The sequence below is a fragment of the Caloenas nicobarica genome, chromosome 2 (genome assembly GCF_036013445.1).
Source record: "Caloenas nicobarica isolate bCalNic1 chromosome 2, bCalNic1.hap1, whole genome shotgun sequence".
Classification (NCBI taxonomy): domain Eukaryota; kingdom Metazoa; phylum Chordata; class Aves; order Columbiformes; family Columbidae; genus Caloenas; species Caloenas nicobarica.
Window position 1 is genome coordinate 151,292,186 of NC_088246.1, and position 15,444 is coordinate 151,307,629.

At 43.9% G+C, this 15,444-nt stretch overlaps 1 protein-coding gene across 4 annotated transcripts in view; it reads right to left on the bottom strand.

Annotated features, from left to right (window-relative positions):
* DSCC1 (DNA replication and sister chromatid cohesion 1) overlaps nt 1-15,444 on the bottom strand; it is a 31,962-nt gene that overhangs the window by 15,190 nt on the left and 1,328 nt on the right. Inside the window, exons 2-6 of one of the 4 annotated variants that reach the window (XR_010605711.1) lie at nt 13,257-13,358; nt 4,544-4,718; nt 4,074-4,154; nt 3,889-3,968; nt 2,316-3,505 (exon numbers count right to left, since the gene is read on the bottom strand). Coding sequence is in view for 3 of the 4 variants with exons in the window: in XM_065627263.1 (XP_065483335.1) it covers nt 259-428 (170 nt within the window). In the remaining variant the exon portion in view is untranslated. Of the gene's footprint in view, nt 1-258; nt 435-2,315; nt 3,506-3,888; nt 3,969-4,073; nt 4,155-4,543; nt 4,719-12,409; nt 12,552-13,256; nt 13,359-15,444 lie in introns of those variants that run through there. The other 3 variants (XM_065627261.1, XM_065627262.1, XM_065627263.1) reach the window with 3 other exon arrangements.

Below are 15,444 nucleotides of genomic sequence, written 5' to 3' on the forward strand. Positions count from 1 at the left end.
CCCACGCCCGGCGGGGCGTAGGGGTGGAAAACTCCAGCGTCCCGCCGCGGGGTGGGCCTGCCCCGGCCCCCCAGCCCGCCGCGGGTCGCTGTTCCGGCCACCGCGGCCGCCAGGCCCGAAGCGGCGACGTGCGGGGGTGGGGGGTGTCACCGCGGTCCGGGTCGCGCCTCGCCTCAGGGGACGGCGGCGACACCACCCCCCCCCCCCCCCCCACCCCCACCCACCCACCCTCCAGGGGGCGCCCCACGCCGCCCACACCTGCGTCCCGCCTCCAGCTCGGCGCAGAGGCCCGGCTCCAGCTGCAGCAGGCAGCACTCGCCGGCGCCGGCCTGCGGGCCGAAGCTGAGGCAATGGACGGTCGGCAGCAGCTCCGCCGGGTTCAGTTTGGCCGTCTGCAGCGTAGCGTCCACCTCCGCGCGGCTCCGCATGGCGCCCGCCGGGCTCGATCCGCTCCGAAAGCCGCGCCACAGCGTGCCCCGCCCCGCCCAGGCGGTGCCGGTAGCGGCGCGGGAGGCGGGGCGGCGGGCGCCGGCGGGGTTGATTCTCTGGTTGGCTGCGGCGCGCCCGGACGTGGCCAGCGGGGCGGGCCGCAACGCCTCGGGGTTCCAGTGGGAGGACTCGTTCTCCTCAGCCGCCGCCGGTTCCCGCCCGGCAGGCCCGGGCCGGCCCCCGGGGGTGCAGCTCCACCGCCGGGTCTGATCCGGGACAAACCTGTCGATTTCTGTCTGGCTGCACTGGAGCTAGGGCTGCAGTAACATCTCTCTATATGCTAGTAAAATGCCATAAGATCTACAAAATGCCCTAAATAAAATATATCTATAAAATACAACAAAAACCAGGCCCAATATGGGAGTCCCTTCCCAGCTCTGACTGAGGCAGCGCCTTCTCAGTATTTCCTTGACACCAGAGCGTGCGGGCAATGGTGGAGAGAGGAAGGTGATGGTCACCGCTACAGGGCCCGGCTGTGGGTGGGAAGACACCGGCCAAGGCTGCAGGCGGCACCCCCAGTGTCCCCCACCCTGTGCCTGCTGTCACCATGGCTGTGGGGACAGGCCGACCGAGGGCAGGTGTCTGCTGGCTCTTGGCACCAGATGAGCACAAGTCTGATGAGGAGCGGCTGCGGGAACTGGGGCTGTTCAGCCTGGAGAACAGGAGGCTGAGGGGAGACCTGATCGCTGTCTGCAACTGCCTGAAAGGAGGTTGTAGCGTGGAGGGGGTTGGTCTCTTCTCCCAAATAACAAGTGATAGGAGGAGAGGAAACGGCCTCAAGTTGCACCGTGGGAGGTTTAGACTGCTTATTAGGAAAAAATTCTTCACGGAAAGGGTTGTCAGGCATTGGAACAGGCTGCCCAGGGAAGTAGTGGAGTCACCATCCCTGGAGGTGTGTAAAAGGTGTTTAGACGAGGTTCTTAGGGACGTGGTTTAGTGTTAGAGTTAGGTTATGGTTGGACTCGATGATCTTAAGGGTTTCTTCCAACCAGAATCATTCTGTGATCCCTTAGGAAATGGATGCCACAGCCCCTATGGGGGGGCTCGTCCCCTTGTGACTCAGGGCCCAGCTGGGCTTCGTGCTGTGTCCTGACCTGGGCTCCCTCTGCTTGAAGAAGCTGTGAGGAAGTGTTTGAGCTGAAGCCATGACAGAGATGAGTAAAAACCATGGGCAAGCGCGATTATTGCAATGGAAATAGTCTTCAGCTCAGGGATTCCAGAGGAAGTCTGTTGACATCCTTCAACCATAAGGAAAAAAAAAAAAGCAGAGGCTCAGAAGACAGTTCAGCACCAGTGCGAGTCAGTCCTCTGCAAGGAGCAGCACGCGTATCTCTGTCCTGCCTCGTCCAGGACAGCCGGCTCCCCAAAGGCTAACCGAGGTCTTGCTGCGGGGCATATTAACGCTCAGCCTGGTTAATGTTAGTCCTAGATGTCTGCTGCATGCATTAGCTAACAAATAATTACTTTGTGCCCATATGTTATGTATATCTGCTTGCAGAGTCCCTCTGTGCTTGGTATAAGCCTGCAACAAATGACCCACACAAGGAGGACGCTCCACGTTCATGTCGGAACCAAAAGCAGGAGCTGGTGGGATGGAGCAGGCTCGGTTCGGTACCCAGCCTGGCAGAGAGCAGCTGGATCAGGCATCTTCTGCCTTCACAAGGTATTTTGCCCAAGTGGTGCCAGCAACGCAATTGGTCTTGGAGAAGCCTTTGAAGTAATGAGGCAGTTTCTATTACACAGAAAGTGGCTTGTTCAAATACTCAGCCATTTTATCATATTTTCATGTTTTATTTCACTTATTGGAAGGTGGAAATACAGTCATTGTGTACACAGGAAACCTGAGGCACTTTGGCTTTGGCTAGTTTCTATTAATGCATAGGTGCAAACTGGTATGTACAGTCATTTCAGACTGTGACATTTTGCTTTAATGTAAATCTGTTCCCGCACACCTCTAAGCTAAACCAGAAAATCACTGTTCTGTCAAGTAAATGTTCACACAGTTACTGTTTAAATAGAAGCTTAATTATCCTGGCATTAATTTCTACCTTAATTTGTGCAATTTTCCAATGACCTTGCATGCATGCTGCTCCTCCTTTTTCACTCTGTCAAATAAAACCAGATTCTAACATAGCCAAGGAACTGAATCCAAGGCATTAATTCATGGAGTTTGTATCTCAAGAGCTCTGCTACATAACAGAAAGCCAATGGGAAGAAAATCACTGAACATTATTCAGCAGTTGGCATTGATCCGTGGCCAGGAACATTTGAGACTGAGCCCAACATTTATACTAGTTATTCGTTTTTCCAACCAGTTTTGTTTATCCTAGTAGTTCTGGTTGTAGATACTTGTATCTTGTTTCCTAAGGAGCTGAAGAGTATATGCTTGTGCTGCCCGAAATATTTTTCTGCCTGACCATCATTTACAACTCTGGAAATTGCTGTTTGAGTTCAGGCAAATTTGGCAGGTAAAGTTCCTAGATATTTTGTGGAAATCAGTGGCTGGACAATATATTGGAGCCCCTCCTTAGGGGAGTGCACCTCTCATCCATGCTGAGAGGCAGCAGCCAACTGGCCTATCAGCAAAAGCATGGACAAAAATCTGTAGGAAACATAACTCATTTCTCAGGAAACAACTTGTATTATGTTTCTGTTTCACAGAGAATGCTTTAGAGCAGTGACCTAACTGACAAAAACTGATTTGTGTAGCAATTTATAAAGTTAATTTATTGAAACACAGATGAATCATTTAATGACTTTGGATTGCAGAGGAAATGAGGAGATGCTTGAACTATCAACATTAATGTCAATTTGTAAGGAAATGCATGCTATGGTAAGGGAGCTTGGTACAATCCTGAAGTTACTTTATAATGATGCTGTAGGATTATTTATTTGCTCTAGCAAATTAACTGTAGCATAAATTAGTATTATTTTCACTTTGAGCTAGTACGGTGGGCTGAAACTGTCAGAGTTCAGGAGTGTGTAACATCACGGTACAAGCAGGGGTTAAACTCTCCTGGAGCAGAATGGAAGAAAGAGTTGAGGAAGCAATTAATTAATTCAGCCATCCCATCTTAACCAATCACCCACTGAAGTCAGCCCCCCAAGGTGCACATCTGAGGCTGTAAGTGGCTGCTGTGACTGTGCAGCTGAGAGGTTCACCTCTCTGAACAGCTCCGTACCAGGGAGGAGCAGAGTGAACCCCTGAATAGCCTGCACCCTCAGCTGGGTGGGGAGGGGAAGCAGGAATGAAGTCAAGTCTCAAGCAAGATAAGCTTTGGTGTAGTTTCTCAACTGACTAATGTTAATGGAAATTAGCATTAAAACAATCTGGTTGACTAACACCGAGTGAAGTTGGCAAAACAGAAAACCGATTATTGAAGATTATTATAGTCTTGCCTTTGAAGTTTCTGGTCCTGTATAATGTTTCCCAAGACCCAAACATCAAGGATGTGAACAGCAGAATAAATGAAAGGCAGCTGTGACAAATCAAAGAAAGGAAGTTCGAGTAACTCCAGAGCTCCACAAGTAAGACACAGAACAATGAACAGCGAGATAACATATGTTATAACAGTGCACGTTACCAGTGTCGGGCTCCAGTCACCAGGCAGCACGGCAGGGGGATGACTTCCCAGGTGTGATCTCAGTTCAAGTGCTTGGGAGCTCTACAGTAAAATGTAGTGAGAAAACTGGACAACATGAAATGGGGTGTTTAAATGTTATGGGAAGATTTACACACTAGAAACTTGAGTGTCCTTCAAAGCACAAGGTAGGTAGCTGTGAAAATAGAAAGTAATAAAGCCAGCACTGGAAAAAATGGCACGGCACCAAAGTTGTGTATCGTAACACGTTATCAGCCTGCTGATAATTACATGATTCACAGTTACAGTTCTTGGAGATTATTCCACAAGAGAGGCTCGGTTTGATTTAAGCCTCACAAAACCTAGTTCAAGGATTTATTTTTTCAGCTGAAATGCCATCTGCAATATTTAAAATTAGCATGTATGTTACATTTTTACCCATTAAATGACAGTTTCTCATTGTCTAGAAATACCTGCCATTGGATGTGCTCATTGTGTTTCAACACAGAAGGTGACCGTGGCAGCTGGAGCTGTAGGTGTGACTGGAGTTGGAGCCCTGAATGCTGTTTCTGCATGTTGCAGGGTCCTGTCAGACACCAGGAGAATAACTGTCTACAACAAATGTGCTGCATTTCCTTCCTGGGAAAACTAGAAAGAGAGGAAACAAAAAAAAAAGAAAAAGGAAACAAACAAAATATAATTATGCCATTGTATAAACCCATAGTGCACACATATCTTGAATAATGATTGTCTAGTCTGTCTCAAATGTAAGAACACTGCTGAAATGAACAGAAAGTTATGGATAACAGGAGAGGAGACATTTCTGTGCAATGCATTGTGTAATTTGTGATATATGGTAGATGTCAAAATGAGTGCGATCCACGAAAGAGTTAGACAAAATTCATAAAGGTTAGATGTGCTTGTCTCTGTTAATCACAATGTTCAGGTTTTAGTCATAGCTCAGGACCCTAAATAAGCTCAGACCCCCAAAATCACCAGAGCACTTGCTCTTCTGCTCTCCACTGGAGTTGGTTATTGAGTTAGATGTATTTTTACTTGTTTTGTTTTGTTTTGTTTTAAATGAATAGCTAAAATAGCAAAGCAGTGGCTTGCATATTCTATATTCCAGCCATTGATTAATTTGTTTATTATGTCTCAGTAAAACCATCATACTTGATGATGTCAGGCAGCAAAGCACCACAAAGCAGGAGATAATGAGTCCAAGACTCAAATAGGGAAAATTTCAGCCAATTAGTAGAATAACAAGATTGCTCGTTCCTACGTCAGATAAGTGCTGTCTTGTGACTCTTAATAGGCCAATAGGGAGATGCAAAACAGTTATATTCGAATTAGGAGAAAATAAACAGTTGTAACTAAACCTAAATATTTGTGTAAACTATGCAATAGCTTGGAGTATGTCGGTGACATAAAATTATTTCTGTGCTGGAAACACTGGAGAAGAAACACTCAAGCACAAAGCTGGAGAGCACAGGCCAAAATAACTGGGGCACAAACACCACCAACACAGTTTGGCAATGACTTTGAGAATGTCACAGTACACAGCTGTGACAAACCAGAACCCAGATGCCCAGCGCACATGAGACAATGAGCGCTCAGATACCCCTTTTGTTATGTCATTTCTCTGCAAGGAGAGCATCTGTAATTGCAAACAAAGCCAGAGGATCTGTCACGCTACACAGGTGTCAGTCATGACAAGGTGGGGTAAACCTGAACAGGTTGGTACCCAGCCCAGATTCATCACTTCTGCCAGTCTCAGCCAGTCAACCACGACATTCTGTGCTACAGAGCGTGTCCTCACAGTGTAAATGCTGCTGCAGCGGGCAGGAAGGTGCAATGATTTCTGTTAACATTGGCATGAAAGAGGACAATTTTTTCAATAATATATTAATTATGGAGACACAGTCCCTTTTATATTTAGACAATATGACAGGTGTGCATGTCATTTAATGCATGAGTACACCATGGAAGTCTTTTGCTCCATCTATATTTTTTTGATAGATCTCTAGAGTTCTTCTACCACAGCAAAAATGGGAATTCAGACTCAGCTGATTTTGCTAATTGGCAAAATTAACAGCAATACTTTACTGGAGGCCCTAAAATTTAATCACATGATACACCTGCTGCTAAAATTATTTGAAACAGTGTTGTCATTAGTACCTAGGAGATAAATGTCTATAAATAAATGGAATTAAATGTTTTTTTTTAAAATACTGGTTAGAGTGTTTTGTGGCTCATTTCAGGGCTCAGTATGGAGACCTTATTAATAGTGACATACTAAACATCAGTATGTGTCATCTGGCAAGTTATCATATTGTCTCACTTCTTGATTAACTAGTATCTGTGTAGTAGTAACCTCAGAAGTTTTTTTTTTTTTGCAGTTAATGTATTATTATTTTTGGAGACATTGCTAGGGCTAAGGGTTACAAGTATATCCCAGCAAACTACCTACATATAATATCTGTATGAATCTAAAATAAATACATAGATTAATTAATTAGTCTGAAAACCATAGCCATATTATGCAAAATATTAACAAAAAGAGGGAAGATGCATGAAATATTCTATTTGTGAAGAGTATACAATGGTGCAGGAAAAGGACAGTGAAAAATAGCAGGATGAAAACTTGAGTGAGGACTATGAAGAAGCCAATACAGCAAAAGATCATGTAATGGAAGGAGCAGAAGCCTGACACATGGAAAAACTCAAGCAACAATACAAATGAGCACGTCATAAAAATACTGTCCAAAAAACCCAGTGTTGGCATGACTTATGAACTGCAGAACAAGCACCTGATTCTGTCAAATTCTGGTTGTTTCTCCTGTTTCTGATTGTAAGGCTTTCTAGTCTCACTCTCAGTCTTGTTGAATAATGAGATCTCAGGCTGGAGCATTCCAAGAATTACCAGTTAGTTCCACTTTGCCATTCTTAACTTTCCTCATGGTGCTGAAATGCCAGATGAGCAGGCTATCCCCTTCCCATCCTGCTCCCCAATATACCCAGGAGTCTTTCTAGTCCCATGTTCTTTTTAGCCCTAACCATCTGTTTGGCATGAAAGTGCAAAAAACTCTGCAGACATCTCTGCAAGGAACACTTTGTCCTGATTTCCATCTACCTCCCTCACAGGGTATTACTACGGCCTGTGCCTAAAGCATAAATGTTCCTGTATCAATAGTATTTTTGATTTTTTTTTCCTGTGTAGATCCTAAATATCTGTAACTTTTTTCTCCTGCTGCTGAATATTAGAGCTTGTCATGAGGCCAAGCATTTTTCCATTGTAATCATGGTATCAATGAGTAGCTGGAAATTTTTTTTCTTACAACTCTATGAGTAATGATTAGTAGTGACTGTATCACAAGGGATATCAATGTCTTGGGATGCTGAACAATTTGACATCATGTGATAAGCCATAACAGGGACAACAGAAGTAACTTTTCATTCATTGGATGTTTTGGCCTCTCAGATCTGCAATGACTCTTGACTTGGAACATAACTTCATTGTCTGTACAGTTAGGAGAGATCCTTGTCCTCTCATCTTCTCCCCTCTAAGTGCTGGAAGCTGGATCACCAGTTCTGGTGTGGACCTTACCTAACAGAATTGCCTTTCCTCTGGAAATTGTTTGGTAAGCGGATGAGGAGGCTGCTCGCATCGTGAACTGCTTGAGAAGAGATACTGTGTGGGGCTTGAGCGGAGATACTGCCCTTAGAGTCCTCTTTAGAGACCTAAATGAGCTTTCCCCCAAAATTTAACAAATTGAATGAGAGAAACATCAAAGACCACTAAGAAACTTAGAAATATTTACTTAAAAATTCTAAGCAAGTTCCATTCCTGGAGGAGTGGGCGCTGGAGTCTGCCAAATCGGGTTATAGGAAAGGTACAGGTGGAGCCGATCCTATTCCATGGTGGGCACGTGCAGTACGTGGGTCTCCTGAGACACGTCCAGGCCCATTTTCTCTACTGACATCTTGAAGAGTGACAATTTGGAGGGCTCCTCTCCAGAGAGAGGAGTCAGTGCAGACAAGGAGGAAAGGTCTCATCTCTCCGCTGGTTGCTGTGGCAACAGGCAGCATCCCACTGTGAAGACAGTGTGATACAGAGGGGGAAGGCTCTCAGGGACATCACAAAGACAATTAATTCCTTCCACTTCCTACCTCAGCCTGGCTCTGTTGCTGTTGTCTTCCTTCCAGCTTCTTCTCTTCCCTTCCTGATTCTCTCCCACTCTTTTATTCAGCTCGAGTCCCACTTCTGTTCTTAATGGGACTTTCTTCTCCCCATTCCTTTTCTCTTCACATTTCTTTCCTGTACCTGTTTCTCCTCGTTTCACCCCACTTCCCTGCATGAACACCTTGGTGAAGTTCCTCCCAGACACAACTACAAACTGATTTTCGGATGCTTTTTCTTTCTGCTGAGACATTGAGAGCAGGGCAGTGTTCCCAGTACAGTTCAGCCTTGGCAATATTATTACCAGGTTCTATGTTTCAAGGCACCCAGATTTGCTCTTACAAGAAAACCTTGCTATGCTTCTGCTTCATCCCAGTTGTGTCTGTTGGTGCCTCCTTCCACCAGTTCCTTTGGCACTCAGTTTCCCTGAGGCAGAGCTGCAGCAAAGAATTCTGGTTTTCTGTAGCACCAAAAATACTTTTTCTTCGCTTCAATAAGGAGACTGGTCATATCTGGTCATTTTGATATATCTCAGTACAATATGGTATCTGATTTATTTCGGAAACATGTTGTACTGAGTTTATATCATTGCTTCAGCACTCCAGGAGATCCGTAAATATTCTGAGAACCCAGGAGGTCCCAGACAAACACTTCCTCGTAAGTTGCTTTTGTAAAAGAGAATATTGACTTATCTAGTATTTTACTAGCTTTAATTTTTAATTTTGACTATATTGGGTGGTTATTTTGCTGTTCTTTGTGGAGGAAAGTTAATGATGGACTCAAGTACGGTTGTGTTTGTAATCCTGTGCAAAAATCATGTTGTCTAAAGATTGTTCCCTTATAAAATTACCATTAGCTTCATTAACAGTCTTTTTCTTTTGTTGAGCATCAATTCACAACAATTTTCTAACAGGCATTTTCATTATTTTCTGAAAGGACCACAGGGTGGCAGAATCATTAAAAATATATCTACTGGAAACAGTTTATTTCATAGACGGAAACAGATGGGAGTTGGGAGGCCCAGAGCAGCTGCTGGTGGTGATGATGCCAGTGGAGCTGAGTGACACCATCGGTTTGTAGCACATCTGACATCTCACAGCAATGGTGGCACAACCACAGTGCGCGGTGCCTGCCGGCCGTGCCTGAAAAGCCCTGCAGCCCGAGGCCAGCTTCGCTAGCAGGTATTCCTCGGCCCCGGTATGTCTCTGTGCTGCACAGCCTCAGGTAACAACAGGATGTGATGTGGTTAAGGATGGAGACAACGCTGAAACCTCTGCTTTGTAGACTACTGTTTGACAAAGAGTGTTTTTTGTTTCTTAAAAGCCTCGTAAATCACAGAGGAGCATGATACTGTATCTCATGGCAGCAGCTGTTTGGCATCCTGTCAAACTGTTTGCATCTGTTCCTGCCACCAGAACCACATATCCACAGATATGTGAGCACTGCATGCTTGCACCCACCACCCACCCCAAACCCTGGCTGTGGTGCTCGCTCCAGGGCACAGAAGAGCCAGATCACCTAAGGCAGGGTGTGCTCCATCATGGGCACTGTGGAAAGAGCAACAGTCAATGGAAACTTGGGCTGAGAAGCAGGAATAGGTGGCAAAGGACTAGTAAGGAACAGTATTTTAGGCTGAATCTTAGTTCTTAGATATTGCCTCTGAAAGGAGAAAAAACAAACAAAAAAATGTGCCTGAGTGTTCAGGGCTGGTTACAGTGCAGAATCAAACCTTCAGTTCAAGTCACAGCAGTTTAAGCAAACCTTTTTGATCACGCAAGAGACGACAGAGCGCATTAACACAGATATAGTTGGAGGACAGCTTTCAGGAGCTGGGTTTTACCACTTAGCTAGTAGGTGTTGTCTTAACACTTGAGATGTGGTTTAGAAAAGTTTGTTTTCAGCTCTTAGTCACACTTCCCAGCTGACTCACGCCTCCCAGCCCGTGCACTAAGCTGGATACTACAAAAGCCCTGGACTACAACCTGGGCTAAACATACAAAGTAGACATAGCTCGGGCTGAATGATTTTATAATTGCTATATTTAAATGCAGAATAAATCAAGGAGAAAACAAACAAAAAAATACATATATATGAAATCTTCAAAGATTAAGGCTTCAGACAGTTTTACTTTTTGAATGGTAGTATTTTTGTGATGCTCAAAATTAGAAATTCATTTCAAAACTACTGAATATATGAAACAAGAGGAATTAGAAAATATTCCAGGTATAATAGGTAAGTAGATGTCGTGGTTTAACTCCAGTGTGGCAACTAGGATCATGGTAGCTGCTTGCTTACCCTCCCACCCCCCATGGAATGGGGGAGATAATCAAAAGGGAAGGGAGAAACTTGTGAGTTGAGATAAGAACAGTTAATAAGACAACAACAACAAAAATGTACTACTACTTCTACTAATATATATAAAATAGGTGATACTCAGTGCAGATGCTCATAAACACCGATCACACCAAACAGCCAGTCCTGGAAAGGAGAGCATCCCTGGTCCTGAACAGCTGATCCCAGCAAGAGAGCAGAAAAGGCACATGGCAAACAGGCCAAAGGCTGACGGCAAACCAGCAGAACAGCAAAAGGCTGAATTCCAATGGAACTCCAAACGGAGCAGAACAGAATCAAACTCCCAAACAGAACCAATCAGCCAGAAAAGCCAGCTCCAGCTGTATACTGAGCCTGACACTAATGATAGGGAATATTTCGTTGATCAACCTGGATATCAATCTTGGTGCTGTCCTGTTTGTGCCCCTTCCCAGCTGCTTTGCAACTGCAGCTGGAAAGTTGAGAAAAGTCCTTGGTCTCTTTGACCACAGCCAAAATATCAGTGAGTTCTTACATTCTTTTCATACCAACTCAAAAATATAGCCAGCTACTGGAAAGAAAGAAATTAGGTCTTCTTAGGCAAAGCATGGGAAACCTAGCATGTTATCATAGTATTCTCACACTAAATCCAGAACAAAAGACAGTGCTAGCTACTAAAAAGAGAAGTTTCTAACTGCATGAAGAAAATTAACTTGATTTTAGCTAAACCAGCACAGTAAAGGGGCTTGAGTGTATAAAACAAATGGCATCACTGGCATTGGGTAGCGCAAAATGCTGGTTTAGCAGACTGCACTGTCAACTTGAGTTATTTGGTCTACTGGTCTGATGTGAATTTCTGATCTTCTATCTTATTGAAGCTGGGTTTTTTTGATAAAATATTTATCTGTTCACAGGAGCAAGCACTAAAACATGTACCCATCACTTGATTGTGCTTTAGCCATCAGTCTGCACAGGAATCTTGCTATCTCTGTCTGACCCAGTGAGTGTTTGAACATTCAATACAAAATGGAAAAGTTGAGTAAGCCCCTTTCAGGTTGTCTCTGCATATCTTAGGATCAAAATGCCTTTTTCTCTGCACTTCAGCTCACTGTTATAACAATTACCAGGTCAGTGACACATGAAATGTAAGAATCTGAACAGATGACAGTCTCACTCTAATGCTGAAATTTTGGACATTGTGATAAATTCCTCCTGTTATCTCACCATGGTTGCTTTTGCAGGAACTTGGATGTTACAATAGAAAAAGAGAAGTTTAAAACATACCATTTTTTTTTTCCTGAAAACTTACTAAGTTTTCCTGTGGTTTATCACAAGACTAAAATTAGCCTGGCCAGATGCATTCAGTCCTTTGAATCACACAAGCCCTGATTCTTCTGACCAGCTCCTAGCAGGCAACTTAAATTGTTCAAACTTAGAGCAGCAAATGAGCAGCAATGAATGTAATCTGTGAACTGCCAAGAATGGGAAACACTATTGTACGTAGCCTGAAAAGAGGAGGGGAGGCTGGACAATACCTGGTAGTTCCTCTGGTTTCCCTTTGCCAGGCCCCCAATGCTAAGGAAGTGAACCAGTTGAAACGCAAAGACAAGTGAGCTCTCTTTGCAAATAAGCATGGGAATAAAGAAAACAAACCCCATGCTAATTTTCCATTAGTGTTGCAAGACCTACTTAAATGAAAGGACAACTTAAAAGCCAAAAACATAGTTTGTATTTGTCTTTCTCAGTAAGAGAGGGACCAAGTCTTTTTAAATCTGACATTGACATAATGCTGGCTCTTATACAAAATATGTTAGGAAAAACAAAACTGTTAACCTATTGAACAGCTCACCTGCTGATGCCTTTTCTCCCTCAAGTGCTTCACCATCTTTTGCATGAGGTGATCAATGCCTTTATTATTTGTCTGACATTTTCCTGTTTAAAAAGCTTTAGTCATCCCAGCAAACAACCTTATATGTATCTCAGGAAAAATGCTATAGGAGAAATGAGAAGCACACACATGAATATTGGTAATTTTTTCATGTGAATGTCTTATGCTAAAATAAGCTTGCAGAATATTAATTAGACTACAGAATTAATTTATCAAATCTCAGATTAATTTATCAAATCAAAACATAAGCCACAGATGCAATATTCTTTAAAGCAGTGAAAGCAATATTCTTATTTCACTATCTAAACATTTAGTGCTTCACCACTTGGGCATTTACACAGTGAGATAAGAAAGTTTATACAAATTACCAGAATGTTTTCTTAAATCGGTACTCTAATACAATGTCCCTCTTCATGCATGATGTTCCATAGAGCGTCATGACCTTGGGGGTTCAAATGCATAGCCCGATACCTTACTGCATGCCAGAGAGCCTCCAGTGCCATCAAAAGTCACTGGAGGACACTTGAGCTTCCCCTCATGCCTTTGGTACCAACTCTCCACCAGACCTATGCAGCTCTTCTTACTCTTTTGATGTTGTTGAAGAGTTGATGAGTTTTAAAGTGTCCCACGGCTTGAGCTCAATGATCTCCCATGCTCTTTGCTGAGGAATGCCTTACTGTTAGCTACCTACCTTCATCTCCATGCTAAGGTAAGATGCAAGTAAGTATTGATATTTAAAATGGACACCAACTCCTAAAATTGATCCTATATTTATAAAAAATAAATCAATCCACTTCCCGGAGGTTACCTCGGAGGGATGTCTCTCTCTCTCTTGCTGACAGGATTTCAGGCTCTGCATATGCTGTCCTGCCTCTTAGAGGAGCATCTGAGTCTTGGTGGCCAGTGTCCCCTAGGAGGAAGGGTCAAGACAATTTAATCTTTGCTACACCTTATGTTCTATGGCAATCTGTACATTAAAAACAAACAAACAAGCAAGCTACAAATATCTAACCAGCTTATTTTATGTAGCTCATTACTGGCTTTTGACTGAAACATGACCCTTTGGGGTTATGTTAATTGGGCATTTTTGGGTGACAGCAGGCTTGGAGTGACTAATACCCAATTCCCTCTTCTTAGCTACACTGTAATTGTAAGAACATGTGTGAACATGTGTAAACAAATTACAAATGGCATATCAGTGCACAAACATACTGTATATGCTGTGTATAATTATTAAATAACTCAGTACAGGAAATTGCACTGGCCTGCATTTTCCAAGTTGCAAGACTATGCAAGGAAAGATGTGTATTTCAGACTGCAGTTCCACAAGCACCCAGAGTCAAGCCCATAGCTTGTCACTGCCCAAAGACAGTTTCTTCCCCCTTTTCCTCTCCCGCTTCCTCCTCTTTTGTTCCTGCTCCAAGCTGCCCAGGCTCACTGCACTTCAGTGCCAGCTCTGGCGCTCCATGGACCCTACAGCCATCTGTAGCTCTGCCCACCAGCCCAGGAGAAACTGTCCACCTTCTGGTACTCTTCTGCCTGTTTCGTGAATTGAATTGCAGCAAGCAGGGATCTTAGAAATGGGAAAGTTAGCACAAGACACATTGCAGATTGTGGTGTCGGAGCAGAGAATGGTGTATCCCCCTTTTAGCAGTGGTGAACAGCTGAATCACAGAATCATAGAATGGTTTGGGTTAGAAAGGACCTTAGAGATCATCTAGTTTCAATCCCTCTGCCATGGGCAGGGACACCCTCCACTGGACCAAGTTGTTCAAATCAGCCAAACTCTGGTGATGGAGCTGATGTCTTACTCAGAAATGTTCTGCAATGTACAATGACATTCTCTTGAAATTGTCTTTTCTTGATAAAAATTACTGTGTAAATTCTTTGTCCTAACAATAAGGTCAAATGAGACAGTTGTTTCAATTCCCTTTTTGTTTCCAGCTCTGTGGATCTGTACTTTCTATGTTTGCAGTATGAGTGGAATTGGAGGGTGTTTGCAAGTGTTCAGATTAAATGCACATCTTCCAAATGTACAGCAAGCAAGCTCAAGCTGTAGTTTTTAGAGTCCTAAGGTGTTCTCTCTCTGGCCCATTCCATGAATAAAATGAAGGCAGATTCTGTTTTGCTCCCTTTGCCGTGGATCTCTAGTGCTCTTCGAGACCCACAAATGTGCTCATTAAAACGACTATACTGGGTTAAACCAAAGGTCCATACAGTCCAGTATTCATCTCAGTGGCTGTAAACGGGTGCTTAGAGAACAACGGGGAAAGCATATATGAAGCGTCTTACAAGTGCTTGCCTAGCTTCTAATTATTTTTAGAACAGAGAATTTCCTCAGCTGGATGTGGCTGCTGTCTGCTTAGTAAACCTCTGCAACTTTCTTTCCAAGTACTTGTCCATTTTTTCCTTGACTACAAGTCTATTCTTTTACATCCAGAGCCTCTTTTGGTAACAAATACTGCAAGGCTACTATGGGCCATGCAGAGAGTCACCTCCTTCCCGTTGCCTGCAGCTTGGTTACTACTACATGCATGCGATGCCATCTTTGTTCTTCTCTTGGTCCTGAAACTATGGTCTTGGTCCTGAGTCGATGACAATATTGCAAACGCTTAAGCATACGCAATTTCCACGCATGCAGAGTATGTACAGGCAGAAGTAAAGACAATGAGTTGGGCAATCAAGGTACATCTTCATTGCACATGGTTGTAAATGAAAATGATGTTTGGACGACTGCAGAAGATGCTTCCTGGACTTTAAAACAAAAAAATTGACAAACAGTGCTCACGACCTTGCAGTTTCCATTGCCAAAACTAAATGCAGAGAGAAGAGCTCCTCTGCCCTCCCAGGGATTCTGCATCCGCTGCACCAGGAGACAAAGAGGTGAGGTGGACCAATGTCTGGAAATAACCCCTCGGTAGCAGCTGAGCAGAGATCAGGACGGCGGGAGAGCAGCAGCAGTTTTTGAGAGTGAAAATCCGGACCAATAGCTCCTT